Raw genomic sequence first — 21,089 nt, forward strand, 5'->3', positions numbered from 1 at the left:
TGAAGCCACACTCTGACCCCAGTGGCACTTGAGAACTAGGTACATTAGCCCTTTTTCTTCAAGGGAAATACTGAAGTTCGTGGGGTAAACTCAGTTCTGCAGGACCCAAGACAATCCTGTCCTTGACAGAGTTGCACATGACAACTGCCTGAACTGTTTTAACCACAGCCTTGGGCAGATGCGTTTCATGTTCTCTCCCTCTCCCCTTAAGGTATTCAGCCTTCATCTGCATATTCTACACAGCTCTGCTTTTAGGGAAGAAGCAGGGTATTACCTTTTTGGCCTATCACCCCTGCTCCCTCGTGCCTCTCCCCAGTTTGTCTTCAAGTTTCTGATCAAAAAAGAACCCCCCACTTAGCTGGGTGTTCTTTGGAGAGGGGCCTAGTACTTCTCCCTTTCCTAACCACAACATACAGTCACTCTGTTCCTTGACTTGAGTAACACTGAGCAAAATAGCAGCCAGTCCCTGACACAGAGTAAGCTTGGGTCCAGGCCTGTAAGCAGGGTAAGATCTGTGCTACTTAATTCTTGCTTAGGACAAGACTTACTAAAGAACAACTACAACAAATGATGCTTTTTGTGCTATCTTCAAGCTACAGTCTAAGCTCCGTTAATGCCATGATTTGCCTGTGGTATTGGTAGGTAGAAATGCTTGTTGCTGTGACTTTGCAGTCATGTCACATTATAAACAGTAATGCTTGCAGGTAAAAGAAAATGAAAAAATTTGAGCCTAAGAAGGATCTTCTGTATTCCGTCTGACCTCCCCCCTTGCTACTTGGCTTGAATACTTGCACTATAAATTATTAGTCCCTGTACTACTCAACACAAACATACATATATTGCAAGCCACCCCCATGCTGGAGGGCACAAAAATTACCCACTACACTTCCACTCTGAAGGAAGAAAGATCAGGCCGTGGTGCATAGACAAGAAAAAAAAAAAAAACAGCCTGCAAAAACTGTCCCCCAGAGCTCAGAAAGGTGAGAAGTGATTTATGTGCCCAAAACAAACCACTTAAGCCAATAACATTTACAAAACCCAAAATAGTTTTATTTACTTTTCAGATTTCTGCCTCAATGAGACATTTTGCAAACATGCTAAGGCTACAAAATGTCCAAGTTGACAAAGACATGCAACGCTGACCATTCAATAAGTCACGGCTATTATAGGAGCGACCATGCCCACCCGGGCCACAGGTCCAGTAAAACAGGGATGGTGTACAGTGATCATGGCAACGTACTACGCAGGACCTAGTAACCTGAGGTAGGTCTCTTCACAGTAAGAAAACAATGTCCTACACCAGTGTTACATCCTGATCAACAGGAACCTGTTTAAAGTTCCAGAAGACGTGGGGTGGGGGACTGTTTCCTTAACAAGTGTGCAATAAAGAAACAGGAAATAGTGATGTTGTTTAACCGTAGTATAAGTGAGCAGAACAAAGAGTTAGTGTTACCCATGCCAATGAAAGCCAACCTAAACCTCTGAGGAGTGTTAGCAGCTTCAAGATAAAAGAGTCAGTCAGCTGAAGCAACTCTGAAAAGGCTTTCCTGCTAGCATACAGGGTATGATTTGAACCTTATGATTAATTTGTTACAGATCATTCCACGAACAGTTAGATTTTGGTTGTGTTAGATCAGCGAAGCAGGAAGAGCTTGGGCTTGCTTGCATTAAAATAAACCCTGCTGATACAGTAAGAAATACTGTATCAGGACACTGAGAAAATACGAGGCCTTAATGTGACCCAGAAGTGGTTTTCCACTCAGGAGATCACTAAAAACTCTGCTTTGGGAAAGCATCATGGGAAGCAGCAGCTGCTGCTGTGATGAACATTAGCGATGCTCCAAATAGCTTTGATAAATTACAATGCAATAGTTACACCACAGAGCTCTTCTCCCCTGCGCTAGACAACAAAGATGTGACAATAAAGGACACTATTGCAAAGCTTCACTTCCACTCAGACACGCAGAAAATCTGGCACTAGGAAAAGACCAACTGTAAAAGACAAAACGGTGTCTGATACAGTCCAATAACAAAGCCAGATCTCTGGTACTGTAAACTGTACAAAAATGATAGAAAAGAATATGCACTGTTATTAATACAGTGCTTATTTTAATATAAAATAAACAGCTTACATTTCCACTGTAAATATAGGCTATATACAGAATTATGTATAGATATAGCTACATGTATAAAGCTTCATTATAGGCCTCTGATACATTTATAACTATGGCTCCCTGAGCCATTCGTAGAGTGCATTTAATAACAAAAAATTAGTAATATGATTATGGAATAAATACAATAATAAAAACATGAAGAATTCTTCTGACACAGTTTTAAAAACTCTCTGGCTTGACACATTGTGCTAAAAATTAAAAGATGAAAAGGCAATAATCTGCTTGGAGGAGGAGGAGGAGGAAGAGCTGGCCTGCCACAGGCAGGGAGTGTAGCTTTCCAAAATTAAAGTGACTTTGCCCTGAATTTTAGCCCTTGACAGCAACCTTGTTCTCTGCAGCAGCAAACATAGCATAGAAGCGCGAGTTCTCATTGGCCAGAAGGGCAGACGGCGTGTCGAATTCCACTACCTAAAAGCAAACAAGGCAGGTAAAGTATGTCAGTAAAATCCAGCATAAAATGTATTCCCACCCCTTAGACTCGTGACAGGGTAGTAAAGAAGCCAAAACATGGCATTCATCTTTAGATGAGACAACAGGCAGTGAAAGTATGCGTATTTACGCATACATACTGTAACGTGGGATGCTTCAAAGTAGCTCAGACAAACACTTGAACTACCCAGCAGGAAGCAGCCTCTGGTGGCTCTGGCAAACAGCAGCAAATGCTATGGGGTTTTGCCTTCTCTACCTTTAAGAGCCTTGCCAAGTGTTCTTACATTTGATTCAACTGTTTATGGCTCCCACATGGAAGCCTGAAAAGTGGGTAAAGTATCTCTCGTATGCCTATTTGGTAGCACAGGGCTTCATGAAAGTAATGCGAAACTCCACTGAGCCCCAGCAGAGATGCTTATGTTATTACCCATCTCAGAATTAACCTACAAAGGGAATTTTAAAAACACTTTTAAAAGAGAGACTGTTACTCTATGGTACTTTCTTGGAGTGTAAAAGAGATTTTGCCCTCTTTGATCTTGACACAGTCAAGCAATAACTAATTCTATTGGAGTATTATTACCAAGGATGTGAATGAACACAGAGGATTTTCTACCCTGCAATACTAGCTGTTCCTTCAGTTCAGCCTGCACACATGGCACCACCAGACTGCAACAGGAACTGCAGCCACAAAAGTCTTTCTGCTTACCTGTCCTTGTGTTAGCACCATGATCCGATCAGAGCCCAGTACCGTATGCAGACGATGAGCAATTGTTAACATAGTGCAGTCTGCAAATGCCTCTCTGATAGTCTCCTGAATCAGTAAATCTGTCTCTGTGTCCATAGCAGCTGTTGCTTCATCCAGTATCAAAATCTGAAAGCAGCACATAATCCTGGCTGTTACCTATAGTAACGCTTTCCCTCCCTGAACATAAAAATATGTAGAGTGGGCAGAATTACCATGACCAAGAGTTGTCACAACTGGCAATCCTTACAGAGCTGTGGTCACAAAGGCAGTTTTTACAAGCACCCTTTCAATTTTCTTTATGTAATTGCCTTCAACAAAGTTACCCTACGGATCACACTTGCATTTTATGGTCACATCCTAGAGCCGCGAGATGTCTGGGTTCTGACGTGGGCCTCAAGTTTCCACTACCTTCAGTTTTACATTCAGCAGCTAAATCTCAAATACAGATTTTACTGGTAAACTAGTCTGACACATCCTTGGTGGTGACATTCCTTCTGGAATGAGTCAATACTGACTAGCCTTACTAGCTTTCTTATGCTGGAAAGAATTACCCTTCCTCTCAGACTCAGACAAACTGATTTGGAGTGGTGTCTTGTCAAAGCTAAACTAGACTTGTTTTGTGCAGGTACTGCAGAGAGCGCAGTAACTTCTGCTGAGTAGTCTGGCTTTAAAACAGATGCAGAGTGAACCTTAAAATATTATGGTGTGCAATGTTTAAGGAAAAAGGATGTTAAAATCAGAATCCTGGTCAATCTCAATCCAAAAGTCCTTTCTCACTGTAATTATTATTTGTCTTCCATTCCTGCAAAACCTTTAACTTTGCTGGCATAGCATGGTCCCAAATTCCACTTGTAGACTACATTTTAGTGGAGCACCATGTAGAAGGAAAATACTTGGCTGACATTCACAAAAAGGTGGAAGAAGGAAAGAATCTGATACTCACCAGTAACAGGACACTCTGAATAAATTATTAGGCCAGTCTGACATCCTATTATTAACACTAACAAGCAATACCTTTCTGATGGCAGGACATTACAGGAGCTAGCAGCTGCCTACAGATGCCTTCCTAGTTGTTCTAACCCTACACCTCTCTGGGTCACAGTAATTGTCGGTGTGATTCCTCTGACAGATAGAATGAATCTGGCACAAAAAAAGGCTTGCTCAATCCTATCAGTTTGATATCTCCAGCTATTTCTCTTATCACTATGCTCACCTTGCAACGACGCAGTAGAGCTCTAGCTATGCACAGTAACTGTCTCTCTCCAACCGAAAAGTTTTCCCCATTTTCCATCACTTCTGAATCAAGTTTCATAGGCAGCTGGGCAACCTGCGTAGGAAAGAAGAGGCAAAAATCTTAGAGCATTGCACAGACTTTTTGTATCTCCATGGCATGAGACAAACAGTTGCTCCTCCTGCAAATCTGGTTTTGCCCACATTCCAAAATATCTGTCACACTTTGCTGTCCATCTCTCCCTGTCTCTGTTGGGGAAATTAGTAACAAGCAACTAATGCTAGAACAGCAATACAACATCAGACCTGCTCAGTCTGGTTGAAATGCATGTGACTCAGTGATAGCTCCTGAGAACACCACTCGGACTAAGCTAAAAGAGCTGTATCATCTCAGTAGGCAACCTTGGAATGACTTAAGTACAAAGTATTTCATTTCTAGAAAAAAGCGTGCCATGTACAAAATCATGTCAACATGAATACAGATCTCCTGACAATCTTTCTCACCAAGAGAAAAGAGTGAACCTAGTCCCCGCAGGAATTACTGCAGCCTACATCCCATAGCCATACGTGCCACTTGACTTACAAGAAAAGAAGAATTGGAAATGTCATGGCAGTGAGACTTGCTGCAGAGGGCCTCACAAAGGGCAGATTTTAAGTTCAGTATAACTGTGCATGTGTGACATTTACACTCACAAATGTAAATGCAGAATGCACATCTAAGGCACAAACAGAAAAATATCACTTGAAATACTGTAACACCCTAGGAGTCCATGCGATGAAGCAGCATTCTGCTATGCTATATACTAAAAAAGGACACACCCAAGATACGGCATACGGCACGTTCTCAAAAAAAATCAGTCTGATAAAATCAGGAAAAAGAAAAAAAAAATCAGTCAAAGCATAGACAATAAGGGGAAAAAATTGCAAAGAAAAAGCTTTATCTAAAGGTCTCTGAAGTAGCTACTAACAGAACACGTTGGTTTAGAAGCCAAAACACAAACACACATCTCATAGGGCACATAATACTTACACACTCCTTCATGTGAGTCCTTTCCAAAGCATCCCAGATTTGTTCCTCACTGTACTGATGGAAAGGATCCAAGTTTGATCTGGAGGGGGAAGCAGAAAACATAACCAGAATTTTTATTCAGCAATGAACGGCAAAACAGCAGTATGCTAATTCATCTAGACGGATGATTCCCATCTAGCCTTCCACTGACAAAATTTCCTTGCCAAGGAAATCAGATGCTCCCAGCACACTAGGGTCAGAGTAGCCAAAGAACAAAAGAGTAGAGATGGAAGACAAAGATACAAAAACTTCAATCAAATCTAAAGGGAAACAAGACTTCCATAGAGGATGATCACATCCAGTTCTGCACTGGGCCACCTGAAAACATTTAGCTGTGGTTTTTTGTTTCAAAAACAGAGAACAGAAGCTAGGATGCCTGAGAACTAACATCTCACCAGGCACCTACTTGAGTTCAAGTACAAGCTGGTAGCCCACTTAGTCCTTCTTGTCTTCTTATGGTCTCACTAACCTCACAGTGCCACTAAATAGCACAGGTTCCTGAGGAATTATTGAGAGTTTGCTGCGAAGATCTGCCAAACCAATGTCATTTATTTTCACTCCATCGATTTTAATGCAGCCTCCAGACAGTTCAACGAGACGAAAGAGTGCCATTCCAAGGGAAGACTTCCCTGAAAACGAGACAGGAAAAACAATACTAGTGTTTCTACAGAGTCATAGCAGCTTTGAGATGAGAAAGCATTTTAAAAGCTGTCCATCTGTAAGAAAAGTGTTTTAAAATACCATAAAGTCCTGGCAAACAATGCTGGTAAATGCTGGGGTTCAGCACTTAAACTTCTAAGCAATTGTAGGGGCAGCTCCTAATGTCTTCTCACAAAAGCCACCCCTGCAGTGCCGCCCCACCCCCACTACCAAAACCTTGCCAAGTAAACCCAATACAGCAATATTAAGTGCTTATTTAAAAACTACATTTTTGAGTTGATTTAAATCATCTCACAAACAGGGGTTCTGATTCTTCGCATTACAGACTTCTGAGATAGCTTAGAGCCAAACCCGGCTGCAGCATCAGGACAAAAAAATTTCAAGAGAGTCAAATAAGCTGCAATGAGCATGTTGTAGGTAGCATTCTGAGCTGGTAAGTGGCTTGGGGTGTTAAACATTATGAGTACACTGGCTCAGGCATAGTAGGATATCCCTCTGCTTTAAATGGAAACTTGTTTTCATTATTGTTTACAGGGATCCTGCTTACATATGCACATGAACAGAATCCACCACTGACAGACTGCTGGACCACTCCTGTGCAATTCTCAAACACAGAGAAGACAGAGGAGAACCAATGACTGCCCCACTCTATTCCATTCCCATTATGTAAAAGTAGTAATTTAACTCTGCTTAGTGTTTTTCCTTACCTGAGCCTGTCCTTCCCACAATGCCAATCTTTTCCTTCGGTTTGATGGTAAAGGACACTTTTTTAAGTACTAGAGGGAGGTTCTCTCGGTACCGCATCTCTGCATTTTCAAAAACAACTTCACCTTCCTGTGGCCAGTCCAGAGGAGGAGTTTTATTCTTAATTCGAGCAGGAGCTTCCAGGGAAAGTGTCTTTAAAAAAACCCAGAAGTTCAGTTTCCAGTAAACAAAACACCAGAAAGGCACATTATCAGTTGCAGCTTTCAGCAGGAGTTCTTCCCTGCAGACTTGGCCCATATCAGTTTATGGCAGTTTTATGATGAACTGTGTGGCTGGATGCAGGCCCAGTGGTTCAGAAGTTTGCTGTGTTACATTGACCACATTGTTATTCCCTTCCTGTTGCCTCAATAACGACATTGGTCCTTCTACACAACAATGTTTTTCATCAATGGAATTCAAAATGTATTTTAGGCCTATTATTTATGAGCACAATCCTACTGAGTTTTGTGGCACTCCAAAGACTGGATGCTTCTGGATGCAAAATCTGCTGTATCTCTATGTCTCATTTGCTATGCCATGCCAGGGTCACCTCTGTTGATTCTGACACAGAAGAGAACGCCTGTGTGACCCATTGTACAAATGCTACCCTCTTCCTTCTCTTCCTTATTCTCTCCTGTTGTATTAAATCACTGAGTCAGTCAGGCCCCTTCCAGCTTGCTCACTTTCACTATTTTACTCTGCCCCTTAATAGGTCCCTCATTAAGCAGTTCACAGATTAAACAGAAAAGCAGAAGCTCTGAAAGCCAAACATGTGCCTTTATAGCATGTTTAGAATGAAGCCAAGGTCACTTTCCCATATTTGGCAGCACAAGCAGCCTCAAAGAATGGCAGAAATCCTGTCGTGGGATTCACCTCATGTAACTTTGAACACATACAAAGTAAGAATCTCCAACTGAACCAGGCCCTGCCAACTCCTTTATAGTCACTACAAAGAAGCTAGCATTTCTGGAGTGTGATTTTTCTCATTCTAATACAAACACTTAGAATGGGTAATGAATTGCCCTCTGGAGATACTCATTTCCTACACTGACTATAGAGAGATCCTACAGGGACTACGTCAGTTGTGGACATCTACACCACCTAGTTAGAGGCAGATTAATTGTACCCTAAGTGTTTGAGAAAAACAGTGATCTGCTACAATAGTACTCCAATTCTTTGAGTTTGGTGCTCGTAACAGCAACCTCAGAGCCCGCACTGAAAGCGGCCAAGCCTGGGACTTGGCAAGACACAGAACCTGCATGGTGTTTCACTGCTCACCCACTGCTTTGCTTTAGATTCAAACCAGTTTTACAGTTTCATAATAAAATGGCTGTCTAGAGATCCAAATAAGAAAAATCACATAAAGTTTTGCTTAATAGTGATATAAAATGATAGACAGGAACTTAAAAAAAAAAAGAAAAAACCAACAGCCTACAACTATAGGTTTTGCCACTGAAGGCCTGACAGTGATAAACCCATCTCAGCCCAGTGAGAGATACCAGGTAGTATTTGGCACACAGTTTTTCAGCTTGTGTGGTCACCAAGTCTTCCATACACAGAAATTTTCTACTTAGATGCCACAAGAGGATTTATTTATTTAACTGAGGGAATGGGCAGTTTTAATTTTTTTTTTCTCCTCAGTATTAAATCCACAGGCTAAAAAAAATTCTACAAATATCAACTACTACATAGCCCAGATTTACCAAATAGATACATATCTCCCTCCGAAGTTCAGAGGGAATGTGTATTATGTGTTAAGTAAAAAAGCCTTTCACCTCAAAGACCAGACCCAGTAGAAGGCTTTCTCCCGGCTACACTTTCCCCATTGACCTACACCCAGTTCTGCATACACAAATCCCAGTTATGAAGAAAGGGTTACAGGTAATCAGAGCAATCAGAGCAGCTTGCTAAGCATTTAGCCTGGCATATTTCTCATATTTAGCCTAGCACATTTCTCATGTTTGCAATAAGAGTAATTCCTTGACTTTTTAAGCATACAGAAATGTTATATAAGATAGCTGTGAAAAAAGAAGTAGGCTTATTAGGATGAAGCAGAATTGCATGTAGATAAAGTAACAAAGAGTTATCTGTGTTTAAATGAAGGAGTTCCATTAGGTTTTTAACGAAGGATGCCAGAACACAATCCTTTTACTGTAAAATATTGTATTGAATTCCCAGTTATCCCTTTCACACACTCCACTCTTTACTGAGAGTGTCAGCAAACTTTCAATATCCTTATCTAACTTCAGTGATGCCAGGCAAGTGATGCCTGTAAGCTTAGTTACCTACCAGCTCTCGTGCTATTCATCCTGCCAATGCTTATATACATGCTTCATAAAACACTCTGCAGTATTACAGTACGTGCATTAATGTGTTTACAAGATCAGACACATACATTCTGTACTAAGGCAGACTACGGCTGACTTTCTCTTCTCCTACGCCAGCAACATAACAAGCAACAAGAAATTTTACAACAGGCAGTTAAACGTATTATTGTCCTACCTTGATATAGTGATCAATCCTCTCAACTGAGGTGAAGCGAGCTTCTGTTTCTGAAGCAAGTCTGACTGTAAACTGGAATAACCCTGTTAACTGGAGCGATGGGAGAAAACAAAGACAAATTCAGAGAGCTCTGATTTATTATTGAATTAAGAGATTAACCTAATGGATATTTGATAGAAGTATTCTTGGTATTGGGCACCACATAGCTAAGGTGCCCAAGGCAAGTTAATTTTAGTTAATAGTCAATTTTAAAATAACCGTAATTTATTAATTACTTGGAAAGCCAGCAGTTTAGAAAGGTTTCCCACAAGCAGCAGCTTTAAATGAGCTAAGTTTTGTAATTTCACCTTACTACCACCAGGAGGCAGAAAAGGCCAAACAACAGCTCTAATAGCAAGTATTCTGAGCCCTGAAGTCTGTCTGCACAGCTGCAACACTGGATGCTGTTCGCTCTGAACACATACTGCAGGCAATACATTAAGACATCAGTTTGGCAGACGTCTGATGTACCACCAATCCAATTTCTGAAAATATCCAGGAAAATTGCAATATGCAGCATATGAAGAGCCTCAAACTGTTCCTACTTCATCATTTAAAGAGAGGCAGCTCCCCAAAACAATAGCCTTAAGCACCTAGCTCCTCATAATTTGTCATTTGACTGCTAGCAAAAGGTCCTGACTCTGAATTGCCTTCCCCTCCATTACCACAAGGGGTAACAGTATCTTTTTCCATTCTAGTGCATTAAGGAAAGTTTTCAATGGTGTGTTACTTTTGCTTATTAGCGATAACTACATTTAATGAGAGATTAAATATTACAGTATGTGGACATACTCACCTGCACAGCATATGAGATAGCCAGCCCAGCATAGGCAGGAGGAATCTGGCCATGCATTAAGACAATCATAAGGCCAGTGGTTGTGATAAGAGCAATGCTGATAATGTCCAGCCGTACAGCTAGCCAGCGCATTGCACAGCTGAACAGGTAAAATGGTGCCTGATTGTCATCTAGGAGCTCCTGATACCTGAAACAAATACAAGAAAGGTTAGTAGACCTCCACAAGCCTGATGTTCTACAAATAGCAGAGCTACTTAAACCCCTGTTCCAGTATCAGAATTCAGGGCAGGAAGCCTAGTACATCATTGACACAAAGTCTCAAACTCGGCCATGAAAGCAGGGTTTACAAACTTCCAGAATGTCAGATATCTACTTAGCTCAAACTCTCGGAAGTCAAATTACCAAGTTTCTGTGTACAACAATGAATTATACTGGGGGTGAATCAAAATTCAGGGACATTACACACACTTTCACCACAACGTCACCTATGTAAGACCTTCCAGAGGATGCTTGATGGCTACAAATCACTCTGACGGTAACAGCAGCAGTGCTTCAGAACATGCACAGAATATGTGTTATTTTATAGACAAATGTAAAAGTAAAGTTACAGTAAGTTTTGATAGGATTGGTGACACTAATTAAAACACATCAATAGCCATTTAATTTACAATCCTGACCCTGTGGAGCTGAGAAAGTATATTTAAGGGGAAACACTTGAGAGATTTTTCACAAAGCTAGTAACTAGATTTTCGGATTGTGCAACTCAGTTTCACACCAATCAGTGCTGCACAGTGTGTGCAGTGCCTTAGTGCTCTAGCAGCAGCAATGCTAAGGGACTGCTGTTTGCACCTCTGGAACTTTTCATCTAAGCTGGTGTAGCAGTGTCTTTCCAGAGCTTCTGTGGCAATTTTCCCTGTGCTCCCACGCTGTCGGTCTCATGACCTTGCACCTGCAAAACCCTGATATTGTTATGGCAGGTTCTCACAGGAAGCAACTACCACTCACGTGAGAAATGTCCCACTTTCCCTCACTAACATTTGTTTTGCAGATTTCAGTTTGTACTGGAGAAAATCAAGCATAGCGTACAACAAGGTGGATAACAGTCACTTAAATACTTGATAAATGCTATCCAATTATACATGAGCACAGAGACTAACAGCTCATCAATATGCACGCTGAGGTTTCGTCAGCATGCTCTAACCAATGCTCACACCATCCTAAGGAGAAACAACCAATAGAAAGTATGAGCAGGACCTGATGAAAAGTATATACTACTAGGAAAAAAGTGTGGCCAAAAAGTTGTCCTCATCATTATCATTGCCACCTGCTGCACTGCAGAGAAGCCCAGAGGAGGGCATTCACCTGGGACCCCAGCACTGTTCTTCCCAGTTGGCTACTGGGGAGTTTTCCCTCTCCCTTCTCCTTCTTGTTCTCCCCCATTTTTTCCCCCGAAAAGTAACTTTCACTCTTAGAGCCAACGTATGCCATCAGCTACAAACCCCATTAATAAGTCTTTCTGAATGTGAACTTGTTGCACCCTGCCTTGTGCTCCACCACTCTCAGATGGATATCTAGACTGACCTGTGCAGAAATTCCTGTCCTTTGTGGTAGGCATGGATTGTGGAGAGACCCTGTATGCTAGATGTAATGTGAGACAGGAACGGAGACTGTGTGATGTTGTCCAGACGCTTGAGCTCTCGAATAAAGACTCTGGAAGCAAAGAAGCACTTGTAAGTGATATATACAACCACCATATGCCAACCACTACACTGATGCATATATACTTGAAGAACCCTGTCTCCTTAGTAACAGGTCAAAGTATCTCTAATTTTAGTCAAAGCAGCTGATGCACTTACCTAGACACAACATGCAGAACTGTGAACAGGACAACAAGGGGCCCCACTGCCACCAGGAACCAGGGGAAAACCCCAGAAATCACCCCCACACAGAAGAACACAAGGATGACATTCTGGATGAACATTTCTGCTTGAAATGGCAAACGAACATCAACTGGAAGAGATGGAGGGAAAAGAGGAAGACCTTGAGTACAGAAAGCTAAAACAACCCATATAAAGAAATTCAGTCCAGCTGTACATCACCATTGACAAGGACAGTAATTTCTCATGGCTTATTCAAACTAAAAATGTACATTTTCATTAGGGGTGCTTTTATCTTTTGAGATGCTGGTAGTCCTTCCAATTATTCCCATTTGCAGAAACAGCTCTGATGCAGCTCTGACCTAATTACCACCTTTGCTGCATGCCAACTTCACCCTGAAACTCTAGGTTCCCCCTGCATTAACTGCTAAGAGTCTGTTAAGAGTCCATGTGCAGTCTGTAGGTACAAAAGCACATTTTCTTCTTTTTAAGTGAATAGACAGACTTGAGGTACCAGCTGCCTTCTAGAATCATAACCGGGTATGTCCCAATTCCTGCTTTGTCTATTACAAGTACACACTTGGCAACAGATATAGGGTAGGATCACCCCAACAGCAAGAGACTGGAGAGTATTAAGGAGGTAACTTGGAGGTCTGAATGTGGGATTTACAGCACATACAGCAAGAGATACCTTCATCCATGTCTTTGGAAAACCTGTTGAGAATCCGCCCAGTGGGTGTAGTGTCAAAAAACTTCATGGGGCTACGCAGAATCCGTCGGAAGAGCTCATCATGGAGCCTTGAGGATGCTCTGAGAGTTCCCTGACAATGCAGAAAATGTTGCAGCGTTACGAAAGGATGTTTGCCTTCCTGTCACTGCCCCTCCCCTGGGGACCAAAACATTCTGCTCGTTTTCTCTCTCCAACTGTAAGGTTTTTTCCTTGCATTCTGTGCTTCCAACCAGTGGAAGGAAGCTATTAATTTGGGCAGAAGTTTAACGGAAAGTATGGTGCAGCCCCAACAGATGACTTATGGAAACCTCACAATCCGTCATCTGACTTCCTCTCATTCAAAATCTCTCTTGGGAAGTGACCAAAAGAACCACGGTGACAGCAATAAGCAGAAGGAGGGGGCGGGGGGATAAGAAAAAGAGCAGCATTGGCACATACCTTTACAAAGACTACGCCACGAACAGCTTTCAGAATCAACATAACTGCCATAGACAGTGCATAGATGCCAGCATAGTAATGCATGTGAGGGTTATCTTTCATACTGTTGCTTATGACAGTATCATTTCCCAAAGTCACGGTGGTGTTCTGCAGAAAATTCAAGGTTTCAGGGAATAGTTAGTTAAGACAAGGATTAATTGTGTACACATTATACGTGGCAGAATTTAACTGTCCTCTGTCCCCTCCCACCATATTTGGTATTTCTTCTTCTAAAGTACTTCAATGATCTTTGAATACTTCAGAAAGTTCTCCCTAGCAGACATACTTGACTTGCAGATTTGTAGCCCTTGGCCTTTTTCCTACAATACCTTTGAAAATGATACCACAACACCTACTTCATTTGATTCCTAATCTCTCATTCCATGCTTATCATTTCTTGTGTTCTTCTGAACAACACCAGATACTTGCATACCACCACTCCTATTACACAGCAATAGTCACCTTGGATAGGTTGTACATTATCTTCTTATCAAATACGGTTGTTATTTTCTGCCAGTATGCAGTAAATTGTTTACTGTCACACTATCATACATTCTCATTCTCCTTTTTTTTTTTTTAAATCTTTAAGTATGTTTAAGGACCTCATTGCTTATTTTAATATTGCTGGCCATCTGCACTTCATTATTTCTTCTCTGAGGTTAGTAGTTTGCTCCCCCCACCCCCCAAAAAAAAAAAATCTTACAGTTATATTTGAATCTTTAAATGCAACAAGACTTGCAATCAAAGCCCCTAGAGTGGGAAAAGTCCCAAACCATCCCAGGTCATCACAGTCTTCAAAGCAACTCCCAAAAGCCATTTGACTTAAAGCCATATACTTTAACATGATTTTCCTGTTAGATGTAAGGTCACGTTCAAACAAAAACCGGCACCAAAATTAGTAATTCTTCCCACAGCTTGTTGGCACCTTTCACATTTTCACTTCCTTTTCTTAGACTAACCAAGACAAGGAACAAGAGGGCAGTATAAACCCACATGAGCTATTATATCTTTCTTATTAGTGGAGCTCTCTTATTCTTGGAGCTGAACCCTCTAGTGATATCACCTCCTGGGGAGCCTTACAACTTGCTTAAACTAAGAAGCACCATTTGGTCTCATAGGACAGCTTGGGATTAGTCTAGGAGAGCAATCCCCCTGCCCGTTAGACACAAGAGTAGAAAAGTTATTTATCTTACTCCACTGCCTTGCTTGATCCAGAAACTCAGCCACCAGTTGCTAAAAGCTGTACTGCCCACATTCAGCACAAACAGTGCCATGATGACAAGGAATGCAAAGGGGCCTCCAGCTGCCTGAATGTAGATACCATAAACAGACCAGGGGACAGAGCCTTTGCCTTTCTCTTCCAACTGGACCAACTGGCCTGTGAAACAAAAGAGGAAGAGGGAGTAAGGAAAAGAAAGCTGTTCCATGAAACTTCTGTAAGTTTGTGAACATACACAAAACTACAGTCATTTTCAAAGTGTACAGAGTACTTTCAGAAACACAGACATTACTTAATACGTAGAACTCAATGGTTCAAACAGTTTTTCAAAAAGTCACATTTCCTCTGCAGAATCATTCACGTCCTGGTATGTCTGAAAGTGTAATCAGCACAGACTTAAATATTAGGCTGGTATCAGCCTCACTATTGCTTTTTAAACCCTGCTGAAATTCAAAGTTAACATTAAACAGAGAGAACCACAAAACAGAGGTCAAATCTTCCAATTCTTCATACATAAATGCCACGTCCTGCCTAGGACTCTGTGAGTACCAAGCTATACACATTGGCCTCTTAGGACAGGAGGGAGAGGTGCTGTGGGAGACAGGGAACTACAAGCTCCTTTGTGCCAATGGCATCTGACCAGCGGCAGCCTGATTGAACTTAAAAATATTGTGCAGGCACCCATATTTAATGAATTAATGAATGTTCTTTGCCCACTGCCTGTGTCCTATCAACCATGCTGAGTGACCAGGATTTGAGATAGCTTTCAAAACCTGAGAGGTACATTCATAATACACTTTGAAAGCAAATGTTTTGAGCTTATTGGTGTATAAAATAATTACAGCCAGAAATCTGATTACATAGTTACCCTCTTCCTTCTTTACAACTTTCTCCTTCTTCACAGACCCTGTTTTGGTACTTTTATCCTGGGGTCTTTTCAGTGAACTGTTTGTGTTCTTCTTTATATTAATCTGCAGGAAAACAATGACACTAAACATACCGGAGTAATTTGCTTTCACATTTTCATATCTGAACCCAAACTTTTTATAAGCTGCCTCCTAAGGACAAAGGTTTTCAATAGCTTAGTATTCATATCAAGGAGGATATTAACTTCGTTGTTATTATGGATGACTGCCAACTCTGGTGGATTAAATTCTCCTCCTCTATTAATCTGAACTGCTACCCATCTGTACTGGTAGTGTGCAAGTTTAATTTCCAGAATCAGTGACACTACGTGCATACGTGGTAGAGGAATGACACCCCTACTACTGAGAGAAAGATACAATCCCCCTGTCCCTTGTGAAAATAACTCACGATTTTAAGAGGCTTTTTTTCCCCAAACACCCTAGTACTTCACTCAGGAAAGCTCTCATGAAATGTCTCTAAGGACAAAGTCAGGTTAACTTGGTCTTCCAGAAATCAAATGTCCAAACACTAAACTGCACACACAATTACTGTTCTAAACCCAGTCATCTTCCCACAAATGGAAGTTACTACCTGTTCAGCGACAGCCTATGTTAATCGAACCCCCCTACACAGCATCTTCAGGGTCCTCTTCCCACACTTTACGTGAGAAGAGCATCTCACACATATCAAACCACAGAGAATCTAACTTTACCATCCATTTCTTCTTATCCCATCAGGAATGCAAATTAACGCTCCTTCCATGAGCTAGTGTTTACAGAGAGACAGTGAAGGTCAGCCAAGCACGCAGACTGGAGAATCTCATGTTAACTGCCATTACGTTAATCTTGAAATGGCAGAACTATAATCTTCATGCCTCAGAAAGGATATGCAGAGTAACGCATTATATTCTTTTGCTTCTTTCACTAACATCTCCCAGGAGAAAATTTCACCAAGCACCTTCTATATCTGTGTATTTATCACAATGTTACCTTTTCAGAAACTTTTTTTCTGCAACTTGTGAATAAGAAGCCTCTCATCTCTTAAAAAATAAACTGCTGATGTGCTTTTTAATCTCTCCTTACTAAGAGAAAATGCACACAACACTTAGAGAAGTAAATCATCATCAAAAAGCAGCAAAGTTGCTTACTCCAAAGAATAACTTCAGGAAACAAACAGGAGAAAGGTTGGAAAAATTAAGTTGCTGAAAATTTAAATGCATATCCTACTGAATGGTTCTTTTTATTTTCTAGATTTACATTTTTTCCACTGACTAAAATACTAGAGCACAAATCCAAGTTTGCATTTTACAGCCATTGTTTCATAACAGAAGCAGTGTCAAGCAACAAATTTTTTTCTCACCCCCCCTCCAAAAGCATTTTCAGTTACATTTCCAAAAAACTCTCACATCTAACTTTTGTCAAGTTGCATCACTTTTCCTGTGCCTCAGTCAAACCCTATGTGAAAAAGAAGTAACAAACCAGTAAGAATTTTTTCAAAGGATGGTCCAGGTCTGTGCTAATTTGGAGGTAAATTAAGAAGTAAGGTGTACAATAAAAGAGACAACAAGCTTCCTGCTCTGAGCATCACCAGAGGAGATGATACATTACTTTCATGTTCAACTCATGAGCTCATTGGCAGACTCCTCTCTACTACGCATTCGCTAAATATGAGCTGTGACTGCAAATACGAAGTGCTAACAAAGCACAGATTACAGCAAATCCATTGGTCAGATCAACACATGAATACGTGAAGCCATTTTCCAGTCTTCCAACTATATAATTTTGTTCATCTCATCAGAAAAGTCGTCATTGAGAGCACTTTAAAATAAACAAACAAGTACCTCAATATGTGGTGTTTCTCCCAGCTGTAGGTTATTAAAAATAGTTGCATAGTCCCCATTTAAATTCATCAGTTCCTCATGACTTCCTCGCTCAGTAATGCAGCCTTCTTTCATGAAGATCACTTCATCACAGTCAACAAGATACTGGAGAAAATGGCAGTAAGAACAAGTCTCTGTCATTACGTCCGATAATCAGACACTCTCCCACACAATCCTTTCCAGTAATTCATAGACATTTGCACACAACACACCTCTTCCGAGGTAACAGACACCTGATTTTTAAAGGTCCTGCATTGACTAGAGCACCATGATTACTCTCACTGTACACAAATAAAAAGTTTTTATGTTCTATCAAAACCAATCTGTTATGGAAGACACAATTCAGGATACTTAAACACTGCAAATACTGATATACTAAGTATTAATATTTCTATGCACAGAAGATAGTAAAAAAATCTCAGAATACATGCATTCTGATTTACTGACACCAAATCTAAGTTTTTCTGATGTGATGAACTAGCTTTATATCAAGTTAGCAAAAGTGTTTTTGAACAAGGTATTTATTTCTCTGGTAAATTTTCTTTAGCCAAGTGTTACCAGTCCAGATCAGACACCAAGCAGCATTGGTATAAAATAAAGAATTAGATTGTGCTCAGTGCATATTTGCAAACCTCGTTTGTAAATGTAAACCATGCATCTCATAGACGGACAGGGTTGTGCTGTAAAAGGTCAGGGCATAGAAGTTTCCAGTACGAAGGCAACTGACTAAGCAGTATTTCAAGAAAGTCCAAGACAGAAAGTATGAGAGACGTAGTACCTGAAGCTGATGAGTGATGAAAAGGACAGTCTTTGACTTCAAGTGCTTCCTTATTGCACTGTTAAAAATGTGATTTCCAACATGAGCATCTAAGGCACTAAGGGGATCATCAAGGATGTAAATGCTCCTGTCACTGTACAGGGCTCGAGCCAGACTGATTCTCTGACGCTGTCCTCCGCTCAGGTTAGCCCCTCGTTCACCAATCTGTACAGACACACACCTATTATTTTACTTCTACAGCACCATGAAATACAGATATTCAGAGCTCAAGAGGTGACCGGAATGAAGCAGACCATAATTCTTTTTTTTTATATATATATATATATATATACACACACATATATATATATACACACACACACACACACCCCTCATAATATTATATATTGTTTTAATACATACATATATTCTAGTTTAGGTGTCCACTTCTTTGTGAAATGTGTTATCCATTCAAACTTAAGGTTAATACGCCTGAAATGTGGCAGTACTTTTTTGCTTATTTTATTTTTTTTGTATTAACATAGCCATGCTTTTTTCTTAGCTATTTCAAATCAAGTTCAAATAGGTCCTGTTAAAGCAGCTAAATTTACAACACAACAAAAAACTCCCAAACTGTCAACATCTGAGTCAAAAACATGGCATAACTCTCAATAGCCCAGAGCCTGCATTGCTAAGCTCAGCTCAAGAAGGTACATTCAACAGCTTGGCTTATATGCATACCAGACTGATGTTCCCCTCACTCCAGTCTAGTCTACCAAACCAAAACTCTACTTGCTTCCATCTACTAATTAGTTTACTACAAGCAAAATTTATACCTCTGTCAGGTCCCCATTTGGAAGGATGGCTAGGTCAGGCCTTAGACAGCAACCATTCAACACCGTATTGTACCTAAAGAACAATTAGATACGTAGTAAGAACACTGTTTTTCCCCTGCCAAGTAATTAGCTAGTACAGCATTATCTCACTTTCTACACTAACAGACATTCCAGCAGCCTAAAACAATCAATCAATCTGCCTTGGATTCCCAGGAGGAAACTCAGGATAATAATTAATCACCTACTTCTGAAGTACAGTGAAGGTAAGGAGGCAATTTCTTCCCAGGAATAGCTAGCACAGGCCACAGGGAAGGCCCCCACTGGGGGAGGGATATGGAAGGTGCCAGTACATTGCAAAGAGCAGTTGCTGTGTTTAAAGAGGGCAAGGCCAGGACAGCAAGAGCAAACGCCACTTCAGTGCTGCTCCACAGCAGCTGCTAAAAACAGAGATCAGACAGTAGACCAGCATGAGGTACAGCCCTTACTGCAAATGAGCAACGACAGACGCACTGACAGCCATCAGCCACAGGGACCACGTGCAAGAGAGGCAGGCTCTTAAATGAGACTTAAAGGAGTCTTAAAGACAGACTCTAAAAGGACACATAGGCTTTAACCGCGGCGTACTCTGCATTAAGTTTTCCCACACTTGGGCCAAGAATTACTAAGCTTTCATGAGAATCAGCAAACAGTTCTGACAAACCTTTCTTCATCATATTCCTTGCCAAAAAGAATGTTGTCCCGAAGTGTAGCATTGAGAATCCAGGCCTGCTGGGCCACATATGCAAATGTTCCACTTACTGCAATGCTACCCTCCAACAGGGTCATCTGAAATTAAAGATAAACTGTGAAATTACGCTATTCCATGTTTAGAATAGACTTTCTTCTACAGAGTACAAATAAGTGAAATAGGAGATAGGAACGAGAAGAGCAGAAGTAGTCAAAACAGAATTTCTCACCTGTCCTAAAATTGCTGAGATAAGTGAAGTTTTTCCGCTCCCCACACTGCCACAAATTCCAACAAGTTTTCCCTACACAGAAAAAAAAAAATTATGGTACTCATTTCTTACATCCTCCATCCCTTTCAGAATTTGGACTACCTTTAGTACCTCCAAGGGGACAGCTGGACATTAATGACAGCTGAAAAGGGACATAACAGACAAAAAAGCAAGACAGTATTTTAATTCTCAAATAATAAAGAGTGAATACTATCCCACAGTGGACTAAAACTGAATCAACTCTACAGGTGAAAATTTTAATGTATTTTAAGATCAGCTTCCCTTTGACTGGGCCTGATAGAGGCCCAGAGAACACTGCACTCAGCCAAAAGCACCAAGACCTGCCTGAACAGAATGCACCAAGACGCTTTTGAGAGTGGTAAGAAAAGATATAAAGAGGGAAAGACTGAAAGAAAAGCAGAATTTAGGATCTATGGGTCCAGTAGAACTCCTTGCCTATGAGATGCAGTTTGCTAAGGAACACGTACCAAGAAAAGGCTAGAATCCAGTCACTTTGAAGCATTTCTCTACAATAAAATGGGTGGGTTGATACCCACATTAAACAATGAATTCATCAAAACTACTTTTGTTCCTTTTGTAAAAAAAGGTAAAGTGGACAAAAAGGGTATATAGCCACTTGTGGAATACATTGCTGGCCTCCTCTTGTTTACAAACTTCTGACAGAAAACTAGCCTTTACATTTTCAAGTAACTGTGTACTCCTTTTTCAAGGCTATTTTTTAAACCATATGCATCCTTCTCAAAAGTTTAAAATATAGGGTTTTTATAGTTTAAAATAGTTTAAACTATCCCTCTACTCATATGACTACAGGAAACAATTTAACCATAAATATCTTGATAAATGCATGGATCCCATTACTACAACATCCAACTGCCAGACTGCAAAACTTTTGTATTTGTAGAAGATATCACGTATTAAGCTCAATGCTTTTTCTTTGACATTTTACATGCTTTTGCCCATCCTGGAATGAGGACTCCAACTGCTTCTAAATTCTTGAAAATCTC

The 21,089-nt window shown here is 40.7% G+C and overlaps 1 protein-coding gene across 5 annotated transcripts in view; it reads right to left on the reverse strand.

Annotated features, from left to right (window-relative positions):
- ABCC5 (ATP binding cassette subfamily C member 5) overlaps positions 1 to 21,089 on the reverse strand; it is a 50,665-nt gene that overhangs the window by 711 nt on the left and 28,865 nt on the right. For 3 of the 5 annotated variants that reach the window (XM_050902153.1, XM_050902154.1, XM_050902152.1), the window contains exons 12-30: positions 20,026 to 20,097; positions 19,770 to 19,894; positions 19,070 to 19,142; positions 18,255 to 18,458; positions 17,438 to 17,581; positions 15,560 to 15,662; positions 14,666 to 14,850; positions 13,434 to 13,580; positions 12,957 to 13,086; positions 12,245 to 12,398; positions 11,970 to 12,098; positions 10,389 to 10,575; positions 9,554 to 9,643; positions 7,015 to 7,204; positions 6,117 to 6,276; positions 5,609 to 5,687; positions 4,562 to 4,675; positions 3,310 to 3,474; positions 2,499 to 2,582 (exon numbers count right to left, since the gene is read on the reverse strand). In XM_050902153.1, coding sequence (XP_050758110.1) covers positions 2,499 to 2,582; positions 3,310 to 3,474; positions 4,562 to 4,675; positions 5,609 to 5,687; positions 6,117 to 6,276; positions 7,015 to 7,204; positions 9,554 to 9,643; positions 10,389 to 10,575; positions 11,970 to 12,098; positions 12,245 to 12,398; positions 12,957 to 13,086; positions 13,434 to 13,580; positions 14,666 to 14,850; positions 15,560 to 15,662; positions 17,438 to 17,581; positions 18,255 to 18,458; positions 19,070 to 19,142; positions 19,770 to 19,894; positions 20,026 to 20,097 — 2,535 coding nt within the window. Of the gene's footprint in view, positions 1 to 1,028; positions 2,583 to 3,309; positions 3,475 to 4,561; positions 4,676 to 5,608; positions 5,688 to 6,116; positions 6,277 to 7,014; positions 7,205 to 9,553; positions 9,644 to 10,388; positions 10,576 to 11,969; positions 12,099 to 12,244; positions 12,399 to 12,956; positions 13,087 to 13,433; positions 13,581 to 14,665; positions 14,851 to 15,559; positions 15,663 to 17,437; positions 17,582 to 18,254; positions 18,459 to 19,069; positions 19,143 to 19,769; positions 19,895 to 20,025; positions 20,098 to 21,089 lie in introns of those variants that run through there. The other 2 variants (XM_050902156.1, XM_050902155.1) reach the window with 1 other exon arrangement.

This window comes from Gymnogyps californianus, chromosome 10 (genome assembly GCF_018139145.2).
Source record: "Gymnogyps californianus isolate 813 chromosome 10, ASM1813914v2, whole genome shotgun sequence".
NCBI classification, from domain to species: Eukaryota; Metazoa; Chordata; class Aves; order Accipitriformes; family Cathartidae; genus Gymnogyps; species Gymnogyps californianus.